General features: G+C 39.6%; 1 protein-coding gene across 2 annotated transcripts; it reads left to right on the top strand.

The window, feature by feature from the left end:
- Positions 1-27: 27 nt before the first annotated feature.
- On the top strand, positions 28-25132 carry LOC148187211 (uncharacterized). Of its 2 annotated transcripts, XM_088088904.1 has the most exons (4): positions 28-264; positions 4349-4396; positions 24606-24756; positions 24900-25132. In XM_088088904.1, the coding sequence occupies exons 1-4, from the start codon at positions 180-182 to the stop codon at positions 24955-24957; spliced, it is 342 nt and encodes a 113-aa protein (XP_087945030.1). In that variant the 5' UTR covers positions 28-179; the 3' UTR covers positions 24958-25132. The 2 variants fall into 2 exon arrangements, 1 of the variants encoding a protein (XP_087945030.1); XR_015779004.1 differs by lacking the exons at positions 24606-24756; positions 24900-25132 and adding an exon at positions 14142-14347.
- Positions 25133-27786: the final 2654 nt, after the last annotated feature.

Here is a 27786-nt window from a genome sequence, read left to right as displayed (position 1 = left end):
TTCTCGCGGTTTGCAAATTGTGACATTTGACAGCCCCGGTCTGTTCTCGCGAGTTTTGCGAATTTGTGACCTTTGACAGAATGGCGGCGTCGCGACGGAGCAAACTTTAACTCAGAAGAGGAGAAAGATTATGCTAAATTTGCGACCATTAGCGGGTAAATACCAAAGTTTTTAGTGTTATGGACACGGATGTTTTTAGAGCTGTCGACGTTAACGTGACTTTTGAGAGAAACCTGTTTTTTCGGACAAAGCTCCAGTTGGCAGGTAAGAGGAGAGCAGCCTGTTATTTTTTGGACTAAAAAGTGAAAACCCTTTATTTTTGCTTACAAATTTTTACAAACTTAAACTTAAAAACTACATTCGAATTAATTTCTTGTTACTTTAAGCACGTAAATATCGAAGATTTTTTTTAAAAAACGTTATACCTGTTATACCTGTGTCAAAAATGGCTTCACTTTCTGGGACATACTTTGTGACATATCATCGGCCACGATAAAAAAATATAAGTAGCCTTCACTATTTTAAGAAATTTGGCAGTTTTAGAAATTTGAGCTGCTGTGTCATGTTCAGGTCCTGTCGTACTACTACATTTACGATTAATATAAGTGAACTATTGGTAATGTTATCAGTGACATGTGCTTTTCCTACTGCCTAACGTTAAAATGTTGCATATAATTTATCCGTATTACTCATAACACAGTAGCCTATCAAATGTATGCTAATTTGATATATACATTATAAAAAAGAACTATCACGCAAAGTAAATTAGCTTAAAAAGCTAAATATAAACATCAAATCAAATTTAAAATTACTCCAATGCCTATACTTTTGCAGAATAAGAGTCAAAATGTAGTTTATTACATGTTCTTGTAAAACCTACTTACACTCATTAACCCTTTGAAACCTGGATCTACTTTTCTTTTGTGCTGTTGCTAACCCTAACCCAAGATTGGTAAAATATATTTTAAGAGAAGAAAAGAAAAAAATGTTCCAAAATTTATCTTTATTATTATCATATTTATATGTTTAAAATTATTTTATATCAGTATTATTATTGTTTAAGGACTTTTTCAGGTAATTTCCTTTATTCACCCTTTTACTTTATTTTTATTTATTTTTTCAGGTAATTTTCTTGTACCTTTGTACATTTTTTTGGTGATAATTTTTGGATAATTTCATCTGAAGTTTCTCATTGCCTTTTACCTATGTTTTTGAAAGACATCAAGTCAATTTGCTCAGGTCTCAAAGGGTTAAAAATGCTGTTCCTTACAGTCATAGACTGTACCATCCCAAAGCAGTGTAACAAGACAGTATAATAAATATATACATATATATATTTCCCTTTAAACAATAGGCTGCAACTAAAAACATACCAAGAAAACAGTTAGCAGCATTAGTTTTTGTTCCATGTTGACGACTGTTGTATGTCAAGTTGTCATTGAGAAAACATGACTTCCAAAAACGGTACATCCAGTCTTATCGGCTGATCGGACCGCTCGTGTTGTCAACCATACAGTTCTGTTCTGTTCCTAATTTATTCCCAACATGAAGTTCGAAATGCTGTTTCAAAGACTTCTCCGCCTCAGGCAGGAATAAAATGCCAGTGGAGGAGTATTGCATAATTTATGGATGTGTTTGTTTTGTAAAAGTAGGCAAATACATTGAGTCCATAACTACAGGAATGATCCAGTTAAATAGCCACCATGTGTAGATTTTTTCATGTAGAAAAACTCCCACTGGGTTGCGAAAACTCCCTAATGCCCAGAAAAAAACTCCTCATTGGCAGCTTTGGCCCTGACTGTGTTGCATGTTCATATTCTTAAATGTGTGCTGAAATGTTATCTTGTATGTACATTAGCGGATAATCTGATTTGGATTAGACCTTGACTCGATTTAGCTGGTATTGGTAACATACAACTCCAATTCCAAGAGTTTAAATACTAAAGAAAATAAAGAAATAAAACTGGAAAGCAATACCAGTAATTTGCACATCCTTTTCTACCTATATTTAATTGAATACGATACAAAAAACAGGATACTTAATGTCCAAATGATGAACTTTTTTTTGTTTTGTCAAATTCAAAGTGACCACCATTTCCAAAAAATCAATAAAGTTTATCGTTTGTACATTAAATATTTGGACTTTGTTCTGTATTTGATAAAATATATATCAAAAAAAGATTTACAATTTATTTTTAAAAAGATAATTATTTTACGTTTTACGACTTTTTGGGAATTAGGGTTGTTCATTCACTGCTTTGGCTCAAGCTCATATTCAAGATGCATAAAGAGTCCTGGAGGGAGACTTTTTTTGCTATCACATAAAACACGTGTATGCAACAGAGAATGAATTGAGATGAATATCTTGAAATGCAGAGCTTCTGTTGGTCTTATCTTTGTGGCTTTCATGAAAAAAACACATCCTATTGCACACTGTAATCTGGTCTGCTTTGTATCATTACCCCTGACAACTGACAGATTATGAGACACAGATATGCAAAAGGCCCCAACTCCTCTACATAGAAGCAAGACAGCCAGGTTTTGTCTTGGTTTTGCTCTGTTTTTGCATCTATTTGTGGTCATCATTAATCTTTTTGTTGTTTTTCCCCTGCTCTTTGAGGTAATTGTATCTTTTTTTGGTTGTTTTGTGTGTCTACATGCTTGTTTTTGTAGTTATTTTGTGTGTTGTTGCAGATTCTTTGCATCTCTTTTGTGGTCAATTTAACTCTCTTCCTAGTAGGTACCTAATAGTTTGAGGGACATTTTGCTGCTGAGGGCTACAGGGGCCACCCGTACAGTTTGGGCCCCTGAGCCTGTGCCCCGTAGGCCCGTTCACTAATACATGCCCCTGACTATAACTCACAAATATGGCGTCCTCTAAAATGGTTAATGCTGTGTTTTTTGTGATTTTCAAAGGGCCTTGAGTCTTTTTTAATGCAGTTTTCTCTTTGAGTTTAACATTCAACATGCACTGTCAATAATATAGAGCACAAACACACTGAGGGGAGTCCTTTCTTTTCTTTTACTCCCCTCACTTACTGCACTTAATACTGCACATGAATCCATATTATCTCAGCTGTGCCTTCACGTCCTCAGACATATCCTGCTAATTCACCAGAGGGCAGTCTTGCCACACTAAAAACAACAAATCCATCCTCTCATTAAATAATAAACCTTCAGGAGGCAGCAGTGAAGAACCTGAGAGTAGTTTTAAAGGTTTGCTCACATTATACTAAAATATACAATTATCACTGCTATAGAAGTTACAGTGTAAAATGGCCTGTGATTTACAGTGTTTATGAACAATAAGAGTAATGTGAGTGGCACTTAGTTTTTACATTCACTTTTAAGCTACTTCCTACATTTTTTTTTATTTCCTTGAAGCTATAATAACATAAATCAACGTTTTTTTTTCTTTTTTACAGACCCCTAAGGCTATGACTTTTTATGGTGATAATAAAACAGAATGAAATAATCTAAATTACAAATCATATACCATTATAATGCTTGTAATGTGTTATCATAGCAACATTTATCAGTTTGTGACCATGGAATTAGCAGTATTACTAGTGCTAATATTATTTTTCATGTATTTATCCGAGATATTTACCATAACAGTACTTTGAAAACATCTCAAAAATGGTGAAAAATCATGCATATATATTTCTATAATATATTTATATATTTTCAAATAGATAATGGAATAACATTAAATGTATAGTATTAACAACAGTCAATATTCATCCTTTTTTAATTAAAAAAGGTAAATGTATTATCTTGGCGTCACTATACAGCCCTGCTAAAAACACACAACTTGACCTATATTCAATTGAACATGGTACATAAACAAGATATCCAAAATATGATACACTTTTTTGAGTATATTTACAAAAAACCCAATACATATTTTGTCTTTGTGGTTGAATATAGGGAAAAACAGATTTTAACAATAGTGAATATTCATCCTCTTTTAATTTTATAAAAATTGTAAATTTATCTTGGCATTACTACGTTTACCATCAACTGACAACTTGTACGTTTGGTACAACGTGTCCTCAGACAATAAAAAAATCCTACTTACGAAATGATTTCAACTTGCATCTAATGGATGACATTAAATGTCCAATATAACATCAGTGAATGATCAGAATGATTTTTATGTCTCAGCAAAAAGTCAGTTTTAATTTCATTCGCTTAGCTTGATTACCTTTACCGCAGAAGGACAAATTGACTTTTTGGTAGATCATGTTTTTAGAAAACCATTTAACCCTCATTAGATTTTCATTTTTTGTATAAAGTTGCGCACATCTGTTTAAAGACCTCTGTCTTTTCTGTTTGCCTCCTTCAGGATGTTGGACTCAAGACGCGAGGACTCTGTGTGGTGGAATTTTCAAAGGTAGACATGTTTTTTCAACATTTTATAGTTTCAGACTGTATCAAGACACAGCGACATCTAGTGGATTTAATTTATTTTTTTTGCATAACATAGTTGAAACGTATTGTAGAGATGGCTCTGTCAGGTTGAGTTAAATCCAACCCATTTTTCAGATATAGAGACTCAAAATGTGCTCTACCAAATGGTTGAGGAGGATGTTAAAGGGATAAAAAAGAATAAAATATTGTTATTCTGCAAAGGGAATATATATGATAGAAAATGATAGATAATTTATAGTGTGTTTTGTCATCTTTTATGTAAAGAGGTTTCTTTCTATGTTGTCGGGGCATTTACGAAGCACTCTGCAGCAGTTTGTTGTGTTGCTGCAGTTTCCCGATGCTGTGACAGATGCCTGGAGCAAGTGAGGGTGAAATCACAGAGCAGTTTTGTTTTCACTGGCATCGCCGCTGTGCTTCCAACTCCAAGCACACAAAATACAACCCTGTGCAGACTGCAGAAAAGGGGGGAAGTGAGAGAGATGTTTTTACTATCTGCTCACTATAAAGACAGGAGCAGTCCAGGATTGTGTGTTTAGATGAAACATGTTGAGATTGCTGTGTGATTGCTGCAGCAGTCATTTGGAGCCATGGGAAGAACCTGCTGATGAAGGCCATTTTTTAATTAGACACAAATTCTCATGCTGCAAAGTCCATTAACACGCTGATGCTATTCCAATATACGGACACATGACACACTATTCAGGAAATAGCTGTGAGTTCATGTTGACAAATTACTTTACAGATCTTTTTTAAACAAGAAGTTAAAGGGACAGTTCACTCCAAAATCTTAATTCCATATTTTATTTACTTGTACCTGTAGATTGTTTTTGTGTGAGTTACCGAGTATTGGCGATATCGGCCATAGAGATGTCTGCCTTCTCTCCAGTATAATGGAATTAGATAAATTTGAAAAACTCGTGGAGGAGGGACTCTCCATCTGATTGCATTTTTGTTTCAATACAGCAGATGAGTAAATGTACACTGTATGATAATCTTCAATATTAATACCGTGGCATACTCTTATATGGCTGCACCTCTACTAGTAGTTGTAGGTTTTCTACCTGTTGAGCAAAAGCGTCCTTTTTATCAGTTTTCTCTCATCATGTAGCTTCAATTTCAAAAGTATTTGCATCTTTCTACTGCAGAAACAGCCTAGTTTTATGTAAGGCCCCTCTTGTCTTATTGACAAACACTGTTATTTAATGGCCATATGGTCAACCACACTGTCTGTTCTGTTCAGACACATGATAAATTGGATTCAGTGCGATGGGGTGCACAGGTTCTGTGGACTTTGAGCTGAAACTCTTATTTGCAGTTTAGTCTCTTTCTTTCCTAGGCCTTGTACTTCAGCCAAGCATGTGTTAACACCAACCTTCCTGAAAACAGCTTCACAACAATGCCTCCACCTATTTAGAAATCTCCCAGAGAACACCAGAGGGAAGCACTTAAATGGTGTTGTTAATGCACTTGGCTAGGTATACACCACCTCCAGCGTTTTCAATTCACATCACAGGTCTATTTGCTTGTGTTTACTTGCTGGTAATAAAAGACGGGCCCTTGAGAGGCAGCAGAAAATCCCACTTCAGCTTGTTACAAGAGTCATTGAGGTTAGCAGAGCATTCTTTCCCTGTTGGCCTTTGAGAGAAAGGCACTTCAGGTATAATGCAGTAAAACACCCACGTACTGCTGTGACTATTGCTAAGCCAGCCACAAGGACAATGTTTGTTTCTGTAGTGCTCTTTCGGTGTTTGACTTTTAAAACCTGCTCTCTGAATGTGGGCAGCAGGTCCCTCGTACTGTATTGCAGAGTATTTCTACAAGCCTGAGAAAATAGCATCAGAGGTCTTGTGTGTCTTTTCCAAACTGGAACTCTTAATATTAAAGAAATATTTTCATTTGATTTCATTTGACATGATTTACATTCCTCTGCTTCTGTCTGTGCCGATGTTGGTGTCGTGAGCAGTTTTTATTATGCCTGTGCACTGGTGAAAGGTGTCGCTGGATGTGTTGTATTTTCAGATTGTCTCTTCGTCCCGTTCTTGTGAACTCTATATCTCATGAATGCCTTTAAGGATTTTTTTCAAATTTTGAGCACATGTCCACTTGAACTAAAGGATGAACTGATTAGATTTTGATGCTCATACGTCAAAAGTCAAGGTCACCATGGCCTTGCATCTGTCTCATTCTTGTGAATGTGATATTTCAAAAAAACTTGAGAGAATTTCCTCAAATTTGGCACAAACATCCACTTAGAGTCAAGGATGAACTGATTAGAATTTGGTGGTTGAAGGTCAAAGGTTAACGTTACTGTGACTCCATCCATCGCATTCTCATAAATGCGATATCTCAAGAACACTGGGAGAGAATTTCTTCAAATTTGGCACAGATATCCACTTAAGGATGAAGTTGTTAAATTTTGGTGCTCATAGGTCAAAAGTCAAGGTCAACATGACCTTGCATCTGTCTCATTTTGTGAACATGATTTCTCAAGATGGCCTTCAGATTGAGAAAACGTCTCAACGGCTCAACGTACAGTGCAAAAAAAACTTGGAAAATAAAGATAAAGCATGTGTTCCCTAAAAAAACCCAGAATAAATACATAATACAGTAATTTAGACCAACAAACACAATATAGTACAATGTGTGAAGTGGCATAGTGTTTATGTCAATGTATGGATCATTACCTTTTATTGAAGACGCTTTTGGCAGTTGGAATGAAGTTTTTACGAGTGTTTTTCTCGGCTAAGGGGACTTTATAGCAGCTACCTGATGGTAGAAGTTGGAAACACTTGTGCAGAGGGTGAGTGAGGTATTTAGTAATGTAACTAGCTTTCATTCAAGCTGTCTGGGTATGAACTACTGACAGTGGAGGGGATTTCCTCAAATTTGACACAAACATCCACTTGGACTCAACAATGAAGTGATAAGAATTTGGTGATCAACGGTCAAGGTCACCATGACCCCATAAAATAGATTTTCAGCTATAATGGAGGAATCCATATGCTTATATTTGCATTCAATTTCAAACATAGCTTTAGTCTTTGTAGTTATAACAAAAACATACAACGGCAGCAAAATAAATACTTGGTGCAAATACGCAGAAATAAGGCAGTAATTCTTAAAAGTAAAGAAACACTCCTCAGCCAGTAGTGATGTACAGTTAGTAAGATTAAATGCTGGTGAAGTGGTCTGCATTGATCTACAAAATAATTAGGTGATTCTCATAGTATCTGTTATCCACAGCTGCTTTATCCTGTAAGAAAAGCTTCTTCTTCAGTTCATCAAAGTCCTGCAGCCATCTGAAGGCAGCAGGACAGATAGGTTAATACATCTGCAGCTTCTGATTGAAGATGCACCACACCAGAGCACAGCGCCATTATGCACGGCCATCCACTGTGTTAACCTTCATTAAATTACATGCAAACGACACCAGGCTGCTGCAAAGTAACCCCACATACCTCTGCACACACCAGAGAGGTCTGTTAAAACTCTGTGTTCTTCCTGTTTATGTGGGAGATGCTTGATGTTTTATTCTTTAAAAAGCAAACCCTGCTGTGCTGCATTTTTAGATATGATATGTTGATTTGCATCTTAACATGAAGTAGAACTCTGACTGAATAGCTTCAGATTGATCTGATTTGCTTACCCAAACTACTTACCATTATTTGTTTCTATCATAGAAAACCCCAGTGATGAGTCCTAAAATCTCGAAATTAGTTAGTATTTCACCACCTCCAGCTCAGTCAGTGGGATTTTTGAATGGGTTTATGGTTAAGGCCGGTGACGCCCTCAACCTAGGTTGGGCTGATGGCGAGTGTCCTTGGCCCTCGTCACTGCAGTATGTCCCACACTCTCGTGGGCATTTTTTTTCGGACGATTCATTACATCTGCAAATGCACAAATGATGGCCATTCAGTTCAGCACACACGAAGAAAAATGCAAGGGAGGAAGTAAACAAACAGCTAAACTTAAGTTAAGAAGGAGTGAGGTTGAAACGAACCTGAAAAATGAGGAACTACCTTTTTTTTCTGCCACTGAGCTTAGAACAGAAATGTTTTCTGATCTGATGGTTTGTGTTGTGCACTGGACAGTAAATATGCTTTGTTATTTCAGTGCTGGGTAGTGTTGTTTATGTGCTAACTGGCTAAATAGCATTAGTTGGCTAACTGGCGGTCTCCCGGTTTCCCATTTTGAATGACTATTACAGACAACCACCGTCTGCTTGTCAGGAGGGGAATGTCCTCTCACGCAGACGCAGAAAATACTTGCTGGCTTGCAGTCGGTTTCTATTCAACTTTTTGGCGGAGACACAGTGACATGAGGTGATGCAGCAGGTGGCTTTTGTGTCTGCTAGTTCTCGGATGTTGGCTCGGTGTGTCACAGCCTTTAGATGCCACTGTAGAGTAGTTTGTTTATAGACTAATGTTAGCTCTTTTACTTCTGGTGATTGCGTTTAGGGCTCAAAAATCCTAAAAGGTTATTGAGAACATTATCTTGCCAAATCAAACATGTGAGTATCTTAAATGTTTGTTTGCCACAGAGTTTATTTTCTACAGTAATTAAAAATCCAAAGAAAATATCCAGTAGAATTTTTGATGAGGGACTTAGGGTGATGCATCCACGTTGACGGAAAAACGTCCACCCTGAGGGGCTTTATTATAGTACTAATTGTTACAAAAAACCCACTATATTTGGCTTCTGGCTCTTTCTGCAGATTTTTGTTGCTGTGTGTCAAGATGTGTAAAGTTTCAGTATATTTTCTACTTGATAACCTACAAATGTTACATATTTTTGGCTTACACAAACGTAAAATGCCAACATTTTTTCTCGTGATCGGAAGATGTATGCTGGAAAAAAGGTTAAAGGCAAAACCCCAGAGTATCCTCGTTATGTATCAGTGCTTTAAGGCAATAAAAACAGGAACATATGGTAGATGGTTTGGTTTGGAGGGTTGATGACCTTACAGTGATGACATAGTGGAAGTCAGAGGTCACCGACCTTTGAATTACTAACTACATAACCAAGAAAATGAATAATTGTCCTGTACAGATAAGGTCGCTTTCTCTGTATCTACATTTCTTCGATGTGAAAAGAAGCTTGTTTTGCCTGATCAAAGAACAAGGGGAGACAAGTGAGACGGTGGTTTCTCTCAGATCTTCCCTCCGCCCCGTCTTCTTCGGCTGGTAGAAGCTGACAGAATTGATTACACGGAGCAGGAGCACTTTGTCAGGCCTGAATGCATTTTTCACAATGTGTTGCCAGGAACAAAGGGACACTATTAAAGCTTCCGTAACACCCTCTAAAACTTTTGATTTCCCCCTCGGTTGAGCAGAAAACGTCAGGAAGACGGCGATTTAAAATTAATTGGCAGCGTGTCAGCAGCGTATTTACATTCTGTTCTTTTAAAGATGCAATTAATTACAAGAGATGAAGAAATCTGCAGAGAGATGAGATGTGTTGCGTTGGTTGCCCTCCTCCCTGCAGACTGTCTTCTGCTCTAAGGGAGTGTAGGCAGGCTTGCCAATTAACCACAGACTCAAAAAGACCCAAAGCTCCCATGTCTCAGCAGGTAAAAAAAGCCCAAATTTTAAGTGCCTGGCAGGAGATGTTAACAGACAGACAGTAGCATGTGGTTTGCATACTCTTGTGCTTCAAGCTACACTAGGAAGATGTAACGAAAATGTTCTCTTTCAAGAGTTTTGTAACTCCAGGAAACTATTGCAAATTGGGTGCAGGGAAGGCATAAACTGTAAGTGCTGTGTGCAATAAGTTAAGGGCCCCTTTTGCTTCTGCTTTTATCATCAAATGAGCTTTTCTTCAACGTGTAACTAACAGGACTGAACCAGGAAAGTGTGTTTGAAGTCACCCTCACATAAAGTCTGTCTGGCATTCATCATCATCATCAAGGGAGCCTTTACATCGACATCCCACCGTCTTCCCTGTCTAGACTCTTGGACTATTTATATCGCTGGAATTAACGCAACACAGTCAGGAAAGGAAATGAGGCATCTGGCAAGATCTCATTGTTGATATGTTGATTTCTTTGAGAGCTTGCCCTTTTTTTTACATTTAATTAAAGCCTCCAAAGATAACTTTTTGTCTAAACATTCAATTATGAATTTAAAGGGATAGTTCACCCAAATGAGAAAATTCAGTCATTATCTAATCGCCCTCATGCCAATGGAAAGTCAGGTGAAGTTTATAGTCCACAAAACAGTGCTGGAGCTTATGGACTCTCCTGTTGCTAAGCTCTGAGGAAAACAAGCCCGTTTTCATTCCTAAGTGTCAGTGCTTTCGATGTACAAACGTGATGCCCAAAGCCTACATCTGTGTCCACCTTGAGTATGACCGGATGATGTAAGCTGAGAAGGCAGACGGAGAGAACCACTGTTGTTGTTATACACTGGTGGATGGCCGGATTGAACCGGGCGCATGTGCATGAAACGCAGAAGTATTCAATCAGGTAGAAACACTGTCGGTGATGACATGGGCGTGGGAGTGGTGGTGAATGGGTCCCATAAACAGCTGACTTTCACGCGGGAGTTCGATGTGCACTTCCAGTGTGGATGTGTTTTTTTACTTTCTACACCTTATTAGGGCTGTGCGACATGACAAAATATATTTTTTGACGATAAAAAAAGTCTATTATTTCATATTATGTAATATTGTTTATTTTGTTTACATCATCTGAAAACACTTGAGCTTGAAAGTGACACTGAATGTGGGGATTCAGCTGGGTCCTTCAAAATAAAAGCACAATGGGTTCCTCTTTGATTCATTTAAATATAACAGTACTTGAACTTGCTGTTACAGTTCTTTATACTTGGTTAATTTAACATTCTAACGGTATTTTACTAATATTTTTTAACATTACATAACATTGTAGTTCATTCAATAATTTAGTATTTTAGTAGTTTACAGTAGTTTAGAGGAGATTTCAAATATTGTAATATATATTGTGTATCGTGATGTAGTGCAAAAATATCGTCATACTATTTTAAAGCCATATCTCCCAGCCCTACACCTTTTCCTGTGCCTCTTTGCCTAATCCTAACCATTGTGACGATACATGTTGGTTGCCATGTGCGTCATCTTAACATGAGCATATGTTGACATCATGGTAGCAGCATCCCGGAGCATAAACAGCTCATGCAGAAGGATACCTTAAATGTCATACATAGATGTGAAAGGTCACTGATAAAGCGAGAAAGTGTTGGGAATATGGAAAGCGATCCCACTAGTCTTCACAACAGTGGCGTCAACAATAATACCACTTGGAGACAGTAGGTGGGGTTAGAATGGAAAAGTTGATAACTTATTGCTTTCCAGTTTAAACTGCAGAGAATTTAAATTGTAAAATGCTTTATTTTTTCTCAATTCATGGAATGTGTTTCCACATTTTTTTTCCCTATGGGATGCCCCTTATAATCCTGTGCCCATTCCTGCAGCCGCTGGCCTCCCCAGACTTTCACAGAGACCCGTGTCACAACAAAGCAAGGGTTTCTCATTCCTTTAATGCTAAAACACAAAGTGAAGCTGTCAGAAAAGCCCCGAGGCAAACTAAGGAGTATTTTTGTTCCTGCCCCTCTTTTTCCCCCCAGCGACCACAAACACGGCGACAGCACCCAGGAGTTGCTGTGGAGCGTCTTTAAAAGCAACATATGCTTTTGTACTGGAAATACATTAGTCATAAGGGGAAGGAAAGGGAGGGAGCGGGGGCAATTGAAGTTCTGCAATAACATCTCAAATGCCCCACATTTCCACTCGAGCAGTAAGTACGGAAAAGTTTGAGAAGAAAGAGAAAGTTTGATGTGAAAACATAAAAAGGAATAATGCTAGATACCTCGGGAGCTTGCTCGCTTGGCGCATTCCTGTGAAGACCAAAGAGGGCCCTTTTAAAAAGCTTGTATAATTGATTCCACCCAGAGGTAACCCAAGGCAATCACCTACCCCACGAAAAGCGAACACTAAAGCCCTGTGTAAAGAGCGCCTGTTTTCGTGCCGTGCTATTGCTCTCCAGTCCCTGCCATCTTTTTTTTTATTGGAGCTTTCATCTACGAGTGTGAATAACTGTGAAGTGAGGCAAAGCTGAATAAACATTGTCTGAATAGGTGATTGATGGATCAATTTGGGTCCCTCGTTTCCTCGCGCTGGTGGCGGCATTCACATTGATTAGGTTGCCTGTGATCGCTGGCCAAAATACAGTCCTTGAAATGAGTATGTGTGTTGGAAGACGTCCAGCGCTGCCTCGGCCAAACAGATGGCTCCCAATGCTGCAGTCATATCCATATTAATGGCATGATTACAATGCATTACAATCGAGAGATCTTGTCATTAACGTTGTGATTTAAAAAGCAATTATGGGTTTTGATTATCCTCCGCTGCTGCTATAAGGTGTGTGTGTGTGTGTGTGTGTGTGTGTGTGTGTGTGTGTGTGTGTGTGTGTGTGTGTGTGTGTGTGTGTGTGTGTGTGTGTGTGTTGGTTTGCCGGTGGGCCCGTAGAGATGGCAGATTGATTCCTCAGCTGAGGACTCTGTTTAGCCTCCTGACTGACTGACACCTAATGAGCTGAAATGATATCTGCATAACGATGAAAGGGAGCAACATCGAGAATATGAAGACGGTCATAAGTTCATTATTGTTGGTGAGAATGGCTGTTGAGATATTTGTGTGTGTGTGTTGGGTTGATGAAAGCAACAGTTTATCAGGCTGTCTCCAGTAATTTGCTTCAGTTCATCAGTTGGGGATTTACTAAGGCAATGCTATCTGTTACCAGTGCATTTATATAGGGCTGGGCTATGTGGGTTTAAAATATTGTCACAATATTTTAAGGCTATATCGTGATACACAATATTTTTTATCTATTTTGAAATGTCCTTTAATCAAATGTTAATTACTAAAATACAAATTATTGAATGAACTGCAGTTAGAATGAAGTTTAAAAAATTAGCTACTGTCAAATAATTAAGTTGAATGCACTGCTGTTATAATAACATTTAATAAAATATGGTTAAAAAGAAGTGAAATAAAGTACTCTTTTAATGAAATTTAAAAAATATATATTGTTATGATTAAATATATCAAAGCAGGACTCATGGTGCTTTTATTTTGATCAAGTTAAGTCCAGGTAGATGAAGCAGATTGAAAGTCTTAATAACAGCATAGAGCTTGCAGAATAACTTATATGACTACAAAAAACCCTGCAAATTTAAATAATCTGTCATCAGTGTGATACAGACCTATTTGTTAATCTACTCCTTGCACAAAGTAATCTCACCACATTAAAAAGGGAGAAAAATGAGCACAAGTGGAGTTAAGTGAATGTAAGACACTATGTTGCTGTTGAAAGCATGTGCTATTTTAAGATCTTGTAAAGGGCAAAACCGTCTTCCCTGATGAAGAGAAACAGACGAGTAACAGTGTAAAAATTTGATCCCATCTTCTACCTCCGCTCTGTTATTACCTCAGGTGTGAAATCCTTCCCTGCTCACGCCGGAGAACCAAGCGGGCGTGCTCAGCTGTGAAATTGTATCTTTTCTGCTCCCTCCGCCCCGTCCCACTGGCTCCTTTCCCCGTCCTCCGACAGGAAAGCAAAATACCCTTTTCCTCACCTTTTAAGAAAAAAAAAAAGTGGTGCTTCCTGTTGTGAGGTGAAGCCGTTCTGCTCCACAGCTGAATAATCATGTTCTTTCTTCTGCGCTCTGCAGATGATAATGAAGGGATCAGAAACCCCAGAAACACCTTGACACGGCAGTACAACGGCTGTACGCTGCTGTCACGAGGCGAGATGGCTGACTTCTCACATTACCAGGTGACTGTGCTAATGTCGTCTTGTAGGAGCACTCGGAGGAAATGAATCACACACAGAGCTGAAAAGCTCCATCTGGGGACATGTGAATTGAGATGTAATAAAAGCGCGGCAAAAAGGTGCCATCTGTTAACATTACAAGGTAGTTTGAGCACATTTTTAAGTGCACTCTGCAATGTTGAGCAGTCAGGCAGCTTGGGGCCTGCTTGCCTAATCCTACGCAGGTCCTCTGAGGCTTCTCCCATGTCTTGACAGCAATGCCCTATTTTCTCTGTGGTTTCCCCTGTGAGAAAAGATAGCTCTTCCACACCTCTCAACACTGCCACGGGGGCAGGAGAGCAGCGCTTTGCCTGCAGTTTTATGGCTCATGCAGTGTTGGCCAGTGGTGGATGAAGCACCTGAAGTAAAAGTACAGATATTTTATCAGAAAATGCCTGGTATAGAATATGACCTAAGTAAAAGTCTTCAAGTTTCTGAAATTTACTGTACTTAACCCTTTAAAACCTGAAACGGCATCAGTTTGCTTGTGCTGCAGGGTTAGGGTTAGCTCGCTTTCATAAGCATTTAAACTTTTCAAACGTGAGCAGGTTGGTTTGATTTCTTCGTAACATAGGGGAAAAGGCAATAAGAGGCTTGGCATGATATGTCCTACAAAAATGACAAGAAAATGACCTGAAATTAGCTGAGAGAGAGAGAGAGATTAAGAGAGAGTTATCAGAACATTATCCCAAAAACAAGGGAAATATCAAGAAAATTACTTACATTTATTAGAACTATATATTTAAAATGATCAGATCAATTATTTTTATTGATTTTTATTATCATTATTTCTTTTAATATTTAATATTTTTTAAATTACCTTCTCAGGTAATTTTCCCATTTAATTTTATTTTCTACTTAGACTTTTTTTCTTTCTTTGGCTAAATTAGTCCCAAGTAGGCCTTAGTTTTTATAAAATGCATGTTGTAAGGGGCGGCACAGTGGCTTTGTGGTTAGCACTGTTGCCTCACAGCAAGAGGGTCCGTGCCTGCATGGGTTCTCTCCGGGGTCTCCGGCTTCCTCCCACAGTCCAAAGACATGCGGCTCAGGTTGATTGGTGACTCTAAATTGCCCTTAGGTGTGACTGTGAGCATGTATGGTTGTCTGTCTATCTATCTATCTATCTATCTATAAGCAAGTGGGCCGGACTCTGTCTCTCCATCCACCCTGAAGCACTGTGCTGATCAGCTGTCTCCAGTGTTCACAGACATTTTCAACACCTCACTGGAGACTTGCCACGTACCGGCCTGCTTCAAGGCCTCCACAATCATCCCTGTTCCCAAGAAGCTGAGGACAACAGGACTCAATGACTACAGACCCGTCGCCTTGACCTCTGTGGTTATGAAGTCATTTGAGCGCCTCATGCTTCCACACATCAAAGACATTACTGACTCACACCTGGACCCCCTACAGTTTGCCTACAGAGCCAACAGGTCTGTAGATGATGTAGTTAACCTGGCCTTGCATTTCATCCTCCAGCACCTGGACTCCCCAGGATCCTATGCCAGGATCCTGTTTGTGGATTTCAGCTCTGCCTTCAACACAATCATCCCAGCTCTCCTGCAGGACAAGCTCTCCCAGCTGAACGTGCCAGACTCTACTTGCAGGTGGATCACAGACTTCCTGTCTGACAGGAGGCAGCATGTAAAGCTGGGAAAACACATCTCTGACTCCCGGACTATCAGCACTGGATCCCCTCAGGGCTGTGTTCTTTCCCCTCTGCTATTCTCCCTGTACACCAACAGCTGCACCTCCAGTCACCAGTCTGTCAAGCTCCTGAAGTTCGCGGACGACACGACCCTCATTGGGCTCATCTCTGATGGAGATGAGTCCGCCTACAGGAGGGAGACAGACCGTCTGGTGTCCTGGTGCAGCTTGAACAATCTGGAGCTCAATGCTCTAAAGACAGTGGAGATGATAGTAGACTTCAGAAGGAACACAGCCCCGCTCACCCCCATCACCCTGAGAGACTCTCCAGTGGTCACGGTGGAGTCCTTCTGCTTCCTGGGCACCATCATCACCCAGGACCTCAAGTGGGAGGTGAACATCAGCTCTCTGACCAAAAAAGCCCAACAGAGGATGTACTTCCTGTGGCAGCTGAGGAAGTTCAACCGGCCAGTGAAGATGATGGTGCACTTCTACACCTCCATCATCAAGTCCATCCTCACCTCCTCCATCACCATCTGGTACGCTGCAGCTACTGCCAAGGACAAGCGCAGGCTGCAGCGTATCATCCGCTCTGCTGAGAAGGTCATCGGCTGCAGTCTGCCTTCCCTCCAGGACCTGTACACCTCCAGGACTCTGAGGCGTGCAGGTAAGATTGTGGCCGATCCCTCCCACCCTGGACACAAACTCTTTCAATCACTCCCCTCTGGCAGGAGGCTTCGGTCCATCAAGACCAGAACCTCACGCCACAAGAACAGTTTCTTCCCGTCTGCCACCGGCCTCATAAACAAGGCCCAGGTCCCCCACTGACGCACTCTCCTCATAGACTGTACGTTACATTAATGTGTTCATTAATGCACATCACCGACACTGCTGCTGGTCATGCGGCACATCCACACCATAAAGCTGCACTTAAACCTGTATAAATGTGAATTTCAATGTAAATATCAATATATATCTTGCACTCCAAACATTCTTGTATATAACTTTAATTCCATGGTTCTGTTTCTTGCACTGTTACACTGTTACTTGTGTTACTTGTTTTGTTTTGCACTGTAAGACTCGTACTTTTTATATTTTATATTTTATATTTTATATTTTATATTTGTATCTTCTATTTTATGTTTTCTTTTTCTATATTTATGTTGCACCAACCCACCAGAACAAATTCCTTGTATTGTGTTAACTATACCTGGCAATAAATCTTTTTCTGATTCTGATGTGTCGGCCCTGCGATGGTCTGGCAAACTGTCCAGGGTGTACCCCGCCTTCCGCCCGATGACAGCTGGGATTGGCTCCAGCCCCCCCACGACCCTTACGAGGACAAGCGGTTACAGAAAATGACTGACTGACTGACTGTTTTGCATATTTTTAGATCACTTTTTTTTTAGTTGCCCACACAGTGCCCCAGTAAAGAGTCCTAAAACCCAAAAATGAGCTAGCATTTCAGCATCTCCACTTACCCTATCTCAAAGTCCATGTTTTTTTTTTAATGGATTTTTGGTTAGAAGCCTGAAATGTGACTGTGGTGGATCATTTCGCTGAACACAATGTTTAAAAATCCCAAAGGTTTTTTGTTGAGGGAACCAGGGCGATGCTGACTGCTGTGTCAGCTAAAAGAAAGCCCTCATCGCTGCGGCCCAGAGTGTCAATGACTGCTGCTGTGAAAATGCACACCGTGTATGGTATTAAAACATATTCAGTTTCATTAAATTTTTCGGGATTATGACTAATAACGGCATCAGAGGTTAACTAAACACACTAGCTCGCTGTCTCCATGGTGACGGTTCACCAGCAATAAAACTGAGGGTGAAGCTCAAGCATGGATCATTATTATCTCTTGTCTGATTTACCACCTGGAATGATTTTCAAAGTGTGAGCTTATCCCTCTGGTGCGTCTTTCTCATGCGTGATTTACGTCCTCTGCAGCAAAAAATGTTGGTGAGACATACTGCATGCAATAAATCCCCTCCCCATGAAAATGTTCCTGGGGATCAAGTGAAACATAATATTCTAGCTTTTAAAAAATGTGGTAATAACAGCAGCGAGCATTTTTATGATTACAGGAGCAACAGTAACTCAGTACATACAGGTTGAGTACTGCAGGATGCTAGTAAAAAGAAGGTTACATCAGTTAGTAAATGAGTGAATGTCAGTGGTGTCATAAGGTCTGGGCCTCAAAAGGCTTCAGCCCTGAATGTTTTATAAATAGTCGGGGATCTAAATATCTTTTCTCTAAGCCTCCCTGAGTGATTTCAGGAAAATGCATGTTTGTCCCATATGATGTATTCAGGGACCATCAGATATTTGAAAATACAGCAATAATTTCTGTTTTTACAGGAATTACAAACATTTTTAAAATAATCACCCCCCCCCTCCAAAAAAAATAGATAAAAAAACCCACCAAACCTTTCAAGGAATAAATTTAAATTAATAATTAAATACATATTGTTTAAATAAAAAATAAAATTGCCCAAAAAAAAAAATAAAATCCCCAAAAGTTTTTGAAAATCCCCAAAAGTTTTTGAAAATCCCCAAAAATTTTAAAGGAGGAAAAAAAAATCCCCAAAACCTTAAAATGAATCACCAATTATATGTTTAGAATAAGCAATACTAACAACTACCAATATTGTTAACAGAACAATTCATGATTTAAAAAAGTTTTATTTAAAAAACACCAAAACTTTTAAAGGGAAAAAAAAACTGAAACTGAAAAATAAAAAAAACAGAAAATAAATCACCAATTATATTTATCCAGTAACAAATTACTAACAACTACTCATATTTAACATCACAGTTTTAAAAAGTACTTTTTATTGAATTACCAACTATTTTAGAGGAAAGAAAAAATACAAAAAATAAATAATCTGCAATTATATTTATACAATAACCATTTACTAAAAACTTAGCCCTCAATGCCCTCAAATCCTAGAAACACCCCTGGTGAATGTTAATAGAAAAATAAAATGTTTCAGATTATGAATTAACTGGGAAATATTGGAATCCAACTCTGACCAAATATGCAGCATGGCTCTTGCAGAGCACATTTGCCAATCACTGTATATCTTTGGAAGCCTTTCAACAGGCAATGTGATCTCCAAACTCTTTTAACATAATAGCCTTTCCCCTCATGCAGGCCTCGGTGAATGGAGTGATGCTGACAGCAGGAATGCCAGCAGAATAATTTAACAGGACTGTGGGGAGAGCCAGAGAAAAGACAAAGCCCTCCAATATGATCTCTGAGGACCCCGCAGCAATCCACTGTTCTCCTCCCGCCATCGCCATTACTGACACTATTGATTATGGCCCTGGGAGTGATGATAGCATTCGGCTCTCCCCCTCCAGCGGAAGCCACAATCATGCCGCCGTGTTTTCCAAATGATAGACTGTCTCGGAAATGAAAGAGGAGGTGAGGGCTGGAGAGAGAGATAAGGGTGATTGAGAGAGATAGGAGAGGGAGGCGGTGGGAGCGGAGGCCGGTGAGGGGGGTATTAATATGGCTCGGTTAGTTTTTCATAGCAGCTGAGGAATGTAATGTTCCTGTCGGCCGTATTAAAACACGGGGGCACGGTGTCAGAGTTGTGTCGGAGGCAGGGGGGCCTCTGTGGATACATGAAAATGGCGTAATTGCCTCTTTGGCTGTTTGAATTGCTAACAAGGGAGCCTGACATTTTCAAATGGCCCTGATTGCAGAGCGCTCAGGACACCCAGGCAGCCGAGATTCTTATGTTATCGGTCGCTTTTAAATGAGGTGGGGGACCAGCCTGCTTGTGCATATGGAGAGAATAAAAAAATCAACTGGAATATCATATGGAATAGCTCCATAAAAAGGAGCGGGAAGTTTTCATCTCTGCACGTCACACGCCAGGTGGCTTCTTGATTTAATTAGCACAGTGGAGCTCCAATTAGCTCCAATAGTAAATCAGATAGTGCTTTTTATCGCGGCACCAGTCGGACTGAATTCACTGCCTCCTCCAGGGAAGACAGTGGATCACAGTTGGCCTCAAGTAGAGGATTATAGAGGGATTATAAATAGACTTTACTACTTCAAACCTCTTCTGTATCTGAGTTCTGCTCTTTGACCTGCAGCAAAAAGATTTAGTCCTTGCCAGGCACAGTGAACAGGAGTGTTAAAGGAATACTTCACCCCCCAAAATGACCATTTGCACATCAATTATTAACCCCGTGTTATGTTGAATTTGTGAGTAAAAGTACAGATTTCTTACCAGAAAAATGACTTTGGTAGAACTTTAAAGTAAACCCTTTAAAGTGATAGTTCTGGATGTTTGGAGTGGGGCTGTATGAGATACTTATTTATAGTCAGTGTATTACATACAGTAGCTGGCAGTCAGTGCGCTCCCAGTACGTATAAAAGAAATGGGGACACAAATGGTCATTTGGTGAGGTGAAGTATTCTTTTAAACTAAATCTCCTTTGGTTGGTTGCTCTACGTTGCCTTTTAACGTACTTATATTCTCTGTCCAGATGGTTTGAGATAAGAAGTATATGTATTTTTGGCACTTTCTTGAAGTCATTGTCTTTTAAGTACCGAGTATAAGATTGGAAAAAATTAAACTAAACTCATACTGCAGGAGTTTTGCGTTAAGAGTTTGTAAACGTATGTTTTGATATAGTTTTGCTTTTGTTAAACATGGATCCATATGACTCAAATTCACATTTTTTTCAGATTTGGATTCTTTACTGACAGTTTTCTTCACAAACTCATCATAAAATCGGATGAGTAACTGTTGGGGGGGCAAAGTATTGCTTTAAATTCAATCACCTGTGGTTGGTTGTTCCACGTTTGATAGCTACTTAGATGCTAGATACCATTTATTCTCTTTCCAGATAGTAGAGATTTACTACACATCATAGTCAAGATAAAAGAGCTAAAGCACATAGGATTTTTGGGCACTCTCGTTTTCAGTGCTACCTTGTCTCATAGTCACACAGCAGCACATTCACACTTTGGAGTCACTGAGTACTACCACACATTTCTCCTAGTATTTTACCTGTGTATGCTTCTTATCTTTAATCTGTGTTATCTCTGCGGCTGCTGTCTCATCTGACATTCTCAGGAGAATCTTAAAATCTAAAATAAACTAAAATATCTATTATCTTGTCTTATCCTATCTCAAAATCGATAGTTCACCCCTTAATCAAAAATACGTATTTTCCCTTTTGCCTCCACTTTTATTTATCAGTGTGGATTTTTTTTGGTGCGAGCTGCCGAGTGTTGGAGATATAGAGCTGTAGAGATGACTGTCTTCTCTCCAAAATTATGGAACTAGATGGCACTCAGCTTGTGGTTCTCAAAGCGCCATAAAATACATTTTAAAAAACTCAACAGCAATGTCTCGCGGCCATACCACCCTGAGCAATATCAATATCATCAAATTTCGGAGGGTAAGACAAAGATAAGCAGCGCTGATCAAATATAAACCAAGTTTCTGTTACTGACTTGGCTATTTTTAACCTTAAATGTTAGCAGAAACATGTTTTAGCTTACCATTTAACTGCAATACCAGATCTGGCCGGCTGCGATTGTTTCACACGGATAAGTCAAAATTATGTCAGCCACTAGCGGGAGCATTTATGTGTCTGCTACGGTGTGGTGTATTCTGGTAGTTGTAGGTTTTTTAACTTTTTGAGCCGAAACATCCTTTTTCTCGGTTTTCTCTGGTCATCTAGCACCAATTTCTGAAGTATTTTTGTCTTTATGCTGCAGAGACAGACAAGTTTCATGTGAGGACCCTCTGTATATCAGTGAAATACTTCTTTAATATGCTTTCGTTAATCACCAGAAGACATTTCAAGGCTCTCCTCATTACCATTTTTATCATTACTGTATCAATCATGGGTTATTCCCTCAAGCGAGGTCTGCAGGATTATGGGGAGCATTCATAAAGAGCTCAAGATGTCTGTGAGAGAGCCCTCGTAGTCATACAGCAAACACTTGAAATGGGTTTGTCTTTGAAGAAAGACTCTGGGATTACTTTATTGTTTGCTGCAGTTTTATCAAGCCAATTGCCAGAATTTTTTTGTATTGATGCCTTTAAAAACTACAAATATGTTACATTTGAACATTAGTTTTGTTGCGGATATGTTGAAACTTTGTTTCTCAACAACGCTGTCGAGTAGGTGTAGGTTTAAGCACAAAATAAACACTTGTTTATGGTTATGAAATGATCAACACCCACATTTGGTGGCACAAAAGCTGCAAAAAAACAAAACAAAAAAAGGGACAGGTCAGTGAAAAACACCCAGGTTTTGTTGCTCAATCACTGCTGGGAGAAGCTGCAATTTGTCCCAGTTTCGGTGCCGTAAATGCTACCGAGAAACGCTGCTATGTGGAGCTAATAACACCGTTGGAAATGTTGCCAGGGGTCGCCAAAAATCCACCGGTGTTGTTGGTCTGCAGCTTGGCACCTCCTGATGATAAAATTAGCTCATATACTACGTCACTTTAGAAACGTTGCGGTGATATGTATAAAACATGAGTGTAGTGTTTTTGTTGTTTGCAGAAAATGCAAAAATTTCTACCTGGTGACTGAGCCGAGTTTTTTTCCCCGTGTCTGGATTTGAACTCGTGTGACTGGAAAGCAGCCGTAGGAAAGACGGTGTTGTCTGAAATAGATCTGAGAACTGTAGTCCCCACAGCATGAGATTCGCCTGTCAGTCCAGATGAGGTTTGAGCGACAGCTCAGTGTATTGTCAAGTAGCTTTGGAGACATACTGTCAGGCACACACACACACACACACACACACACACACACACACACACACACACACACACACACACACACACACACACACACACACACACACACACACACACACACGGCTAACTATGATTTCCAGATAAATCAGCAATAGCAGGTTTCCACACCTGATTGAGCTGCCAGCACCCTGAGCGCTATTGTGTGTGTGTGTGTGTGTGTGTGTGTGTGTGTGTGTGTGTGTGTGTGTGTGTGTGTGTGTGTGTGTGTGTGTGTGTGTGTGTGTGTGTGTGTGTGTGTGTGTGTGTGTGTGTCTCACTAATTGAATTCAGGGACCTTGGCACAATCAGACAGTGTTCACTGTCTCGGTAACCCTGCTCTGCGTTTATCGTTATGAATCAGGCCAGCGTGTAATTGCTATTTTGAAACAGATGTCGTGGCATCGACTTCCTCCGATTCCCTTCATCCACACTTTATTTTGTTCATATTTTCACACCTTAAGGCCTGTAGTTCTGATGAGGAATAACAATATGGGTGAGGGAACACACTGTAACATGACAAATGTGATGAATATCTATTTCCGCACATGTCCTCTCTGAAATTTAGTGACAGAAGAGCTTTGGACAGATTTGTTTGCTATAATGTAACTATGATGAGATACTCAGGCAGGCAAGGTTCCTGTGACAAATAAATGTGCTTGTGGAAGAGTGAGTGTTTTTAGCCAAGTATGTGTACGCATGGAAGATTTTTGACACAAGTTTGAGACAGTGTGAACTTGTGGTGCAGCAGAAGAAATCTGGCTGAGTTGTGGAATTATTAGACCATATTTTGCCTGGTATTCAAATATTTGCAGCTACATATTAATCACTTCAAATGTATAGTTAGTGTGAGAAAATGTTATAGATATATAAGCCTACATTGCTCCACACAGCTGGCATTTGCGGGCTTTGCGGGACTGACTGTAGGTGGACCCAAAGGCCAGTCACAAGTGCCTGTCAGGCTTTAATTCTAAATTTAAAGTAAATAAATAACTCTACAATAGTGTAATTGTTTAAAAACTAGTGGCCTAGGTGATTACATTTTTACCTTTTTCTGGCTCGGACACAGGTTGTGCTTCTTTCTCCTTCGCCACCTCATGTGAAAGCCCCAAAAAAACACACGCCCATGTGCTCCCCCTTCTAGGTCAGTTTTAAGCTTTCACTATATAATACTATAACGGTATCAGTATTATATGATATATAGGGAATATTATCAATATATGTAGGCCATAAGTCTGTACATACCATGGATGTATAACTTAAATATTCTGACCTCAGCTGGAGATTTGCTGTCTGTTGTTTAAGTGTGATGTTTTGCAACATGTTTGTGTGTGCGACCCACCATGGGAGATTTAAAAAGCAGCTGTTAGCATAGTGGCAAATTCAAAGAAGAAGACCAGTGGTCTTTGATTAAACCTGGTTCTGGCTAGTCTGTGTTTCCATTTCTAGCTCAGAGAAGTTTCTCTTCTTGGCCGTATTACACCTCTCCATGTCGTAAACTCTCAGTATGAGGCCTCGAAACCCAGAATATATTGTGGTGGAATAAGTAAATGATGATTGATTTCAGCTGCCACATTTATCAAGAGCCAGTCATTCGTTCGCTGTGACAGGCGAGATAAGAGCGTTTCATGAATCACACGTGAACTCCACTATAGGGTGATTTCTGTGCTCGGATCTGCGCTTGTTTGTATGTTAGATTGATAAATGAGGGCTGATGGGATGTGTGGACATAAATACACTGCATAAAAACACAGAGATTTACTAAAATCAATAGGATTTATCCTCAGAAGACTTTGAATATCCACAGCAAATTTCAGGGGAATCTGACCATAAGTTTTCAGTATAGCTTTCAAAGATGCTGCAGACCTAAAGTGTGTATCCTAATCACCTTCTCATCCACAGCTGCAGAGCCAGCAAGACCCATCAAAGGACCAGATGAAAGGCTGACCCAGAGTGCTCAGCTCTGCTCTCCCATCCAAACATCGACATATGCTGCTGCTCCTCTTGGCTTCAGCCACGGCGAGGACCAAGCAGATGGAGAATGGCCTGAAAGGTAACATCCACAGAGTGTGTGTGTCTGTGTGTATGTGTGTGTGTAAGAGGCAGTCAGGGCTTGATCCTGAGGACTTCAGTATGACTTAAATATTTCTCTCTGTGTTTTATATGTGCATTTTCATACACACCTGCCGCACCAAGCCTACCGAGCTGCTGTGGGTTTCCAGATGCACTGCTTTGCATGTGTGCAGCGCTCTAATGAGGGCCGCTACGGTTTTCCTACACATGTTGGGGACATAGTGAAGAAATGAAGTGGTTGGTGCTGCACTACCGGTCACAAATAAATACAAAAAATCTGACCATGTAAACTTTTGGTACCAATAATTTGTTTATATTCTTCATTGCTGGTGAGAATTTTTTTATGCTTGTTTTGGTGTCACACCCTCAACTGGATTCACCAATCCTCCAGAATAAGCTTGAAAATAAGCATTCCCTTATAATGGGGCCACCTTTGTCAGCTGTTTGTGTGCTGGTGATGTTACTGAGAGTTTATGCTTTGTTGCTTCCTGAGATGGTAGCTGATTGCATCAAGCTAATTAGCTTCACATGTTTGTAAGTGGTTGTTTTGGGCATGTTACTTGTTACTGTAGCGGATGATTTTAAATTGATGGTTTTATGAACAGAAGTGAATGTAGCCTGGGAAGCCCTCAAATGGCTGATGTGCAGGTGTAGATAAAGTGGTTCTGTTAAAAACATTTTCTGTTTCTCATAGACTTGTTTATCTGATCTCTTTTTGCAACCAGTGGAGTTGCCCCCCTGTTGGTGATTGGAAATAATGCAAGTTTAAAGCCCGATATACTCTGTGTGATTTTGGGCTATCCCAGATGAAAGACCAACGTTAAAGAAACGTGGCAGTATCTTTGGTTGTAGCTCTTTTTTCTTTTTTTTTGGCTTTTATTGCCTTTAATTGACAGGACAGCGTGAGTGTGAAAGGAGGAGAAAGAGAGGGGTTAATTGTCGGCCGTTGTCACAATCTTGTCACAATGAGATTCTGACAATGTCAGAAATTTGCGATGACCATCTCAGTCTGTGACTGCTGCTATGACCTTTTAACCAACCAATAGAAATGCAGCATGACAGAGACTGTCCTCAGCTGTTGTTCCTCGCTGTAGTGACGTCTCCTTCCTCGCCCTCTCTCACCGTATTGTGAGTTAAAAGGAGTTGGCAAACTTTTTATGAGACATTTCCAAAGCCTGTGTGAGTCTAAAATTTTAATGACCAAATGAGGAGGTTGTAAAAAGTGATGTGATTTCTGGGATAATACACATAAGTATGAATGATGGTTGGTCAGTGCCATTAAATGTCCATCTGACAGGGGAGGGTGGGAGGTAATGGAAGATCTGAGGAGATTAGATGGAGTGAAAAATGGGCTGTTACGAAGAATACAGTTACCATGTAAAGTAGAGGATTGACAAAGATGGATTTCCCATAGTTCCCTGCTGTCCAATATATCACCAGGGGCTGGCTTTGTCCTTCACTGTAAACTCTGATAAGTACAGTCTACCTCAAAGAGTTGCTAAAAACAGTTTTAGCAATGTCACTCAGCTCACATTGTATGCCATGAAAAACATCCATTCAGTTTAAGGTCCAGTGTGAAGGGTTTAGGGGAATATATTGACAGAAATTGAATATAATGTAACAAGTATGTTTTCTTCAGTGTATAATCACCTTAAAATAAGAATTACTGTGTTTTTGCGACCTTAGAATGGGATTATTTTTACATAGGAAGATGGGCTTCGTCCATGAAAATTGCCATTTTGCACCCCCATAGTTGCCCAGAACAGACGAACTGAACAGTGGCTCTTCAGCCATTTGCACGTTCGTGTTGGCCAACATAATTAGCACCCACTATGGGACAGGAGTATTTGAAAAACATAGAATCGCCCATATTTTTAAAACGTGAAACTACTTTATTCAGTGTTTTTTGTTGGTTTAATTCACCTGGTCTGTTTGTTGAACCCACACAGTTGTTATCCAAGCCAGACCTGAGCCCAAACCACGGTAGCAGTTCTGAGCCTGACCCTGATTAAAATCCCAAATATTTACTGTAAAAAAAGAGAGAATTGTTAACTAATTTAAAATAATAACTGAAGTCTGTAACACATAAATGAATTAAGTTTTTCAAATCAAGTTTTAAAGTTTGATTAACACAACAGTTTGGAAATCGAGTGGGGGAAAAGGTAAATTCATTTATGTGTTACCGATTGAAGTTGGTTAACAGTTCTCGTTTTTTCAGTGCATTATATATTAGGGCAAAACATAGTACAATTTTAAAATAAAACAATCATTAAAAGCTAAGGGCAGATGTATTTCTGCACACCACTTCTCTTCCTTATTTCAATAGTATCCTTCACAACAGGCTTCCAGAAAGGGCTGTGCCTCTCCGTACGTCTATGATCACCTCTCTCCGCTGCATGTTAACCGCATCTGTCCCACTGCTGGGGAGGCAGAGAGAAACACTGCCAGACAAGTTCTCTTGCAGCCTTAATCAGACGACTCTTAGACTCCTTTGCTGGGAGGTTAGTTTTGCATTTGCTTCCCAAAACCCATATTTAGACAAATTGTTTCCCAAAAAAGTTTTTTTTTTGTGAACAAATTATGATTTGATTTGACGTTATTAGTCTTTGCAGACTCAAATGATCTGTCTCAGGAATAACATTTGTGTGGTATCTAAGGTTTCTTGTGGTGGGAACCGCAGTGTGCTTTTGTTTCGTTTGCATGTTGGCTTTTTGAAGTTCTTGGAATCCATTTTTGCAGAAATAAACTTAATTTCATGTGTTTAGTTTTTCTTCCTCTTTTGTTTAATTTTGTGGTTTTGCTGCAAAGCATCATGCTTTTTTTAGTTTTTATCAAAAAGGCATTTAAGGTCAGTAATGTATCTTGTTCAAAACGGTAGTGGAACTGTTTTGTCGTAGAGTGGCAGCCACCCTGTGAGTTTTCCTTGTATCTTAACATCTCAGCTAATGTAATCTCATTAAAACCAGACGCAGCGGCTGCTGGCTTCCACCCAGCTGAGTCTGACTGTGCT

The sequence above is a fragment of the Plectropomus leopardus genome, chromosome 15, assembly GCF_026936395.1.
Source record: "Plectropomus leopardus strain MGB_pleo_1.0 chromosome 15, ASM2693639v1, whole genome shotgun sequence".
NCBI classification, from domain to species: Eukaryota; Metazoa; Chordata; class Actinopteri; order Perciformes; family Serranidae; genus Plectropomus; species Plectropomus leopardus.
This window is presented reverse-complemented; position numbering and strand designations above follow the sequence as displayed.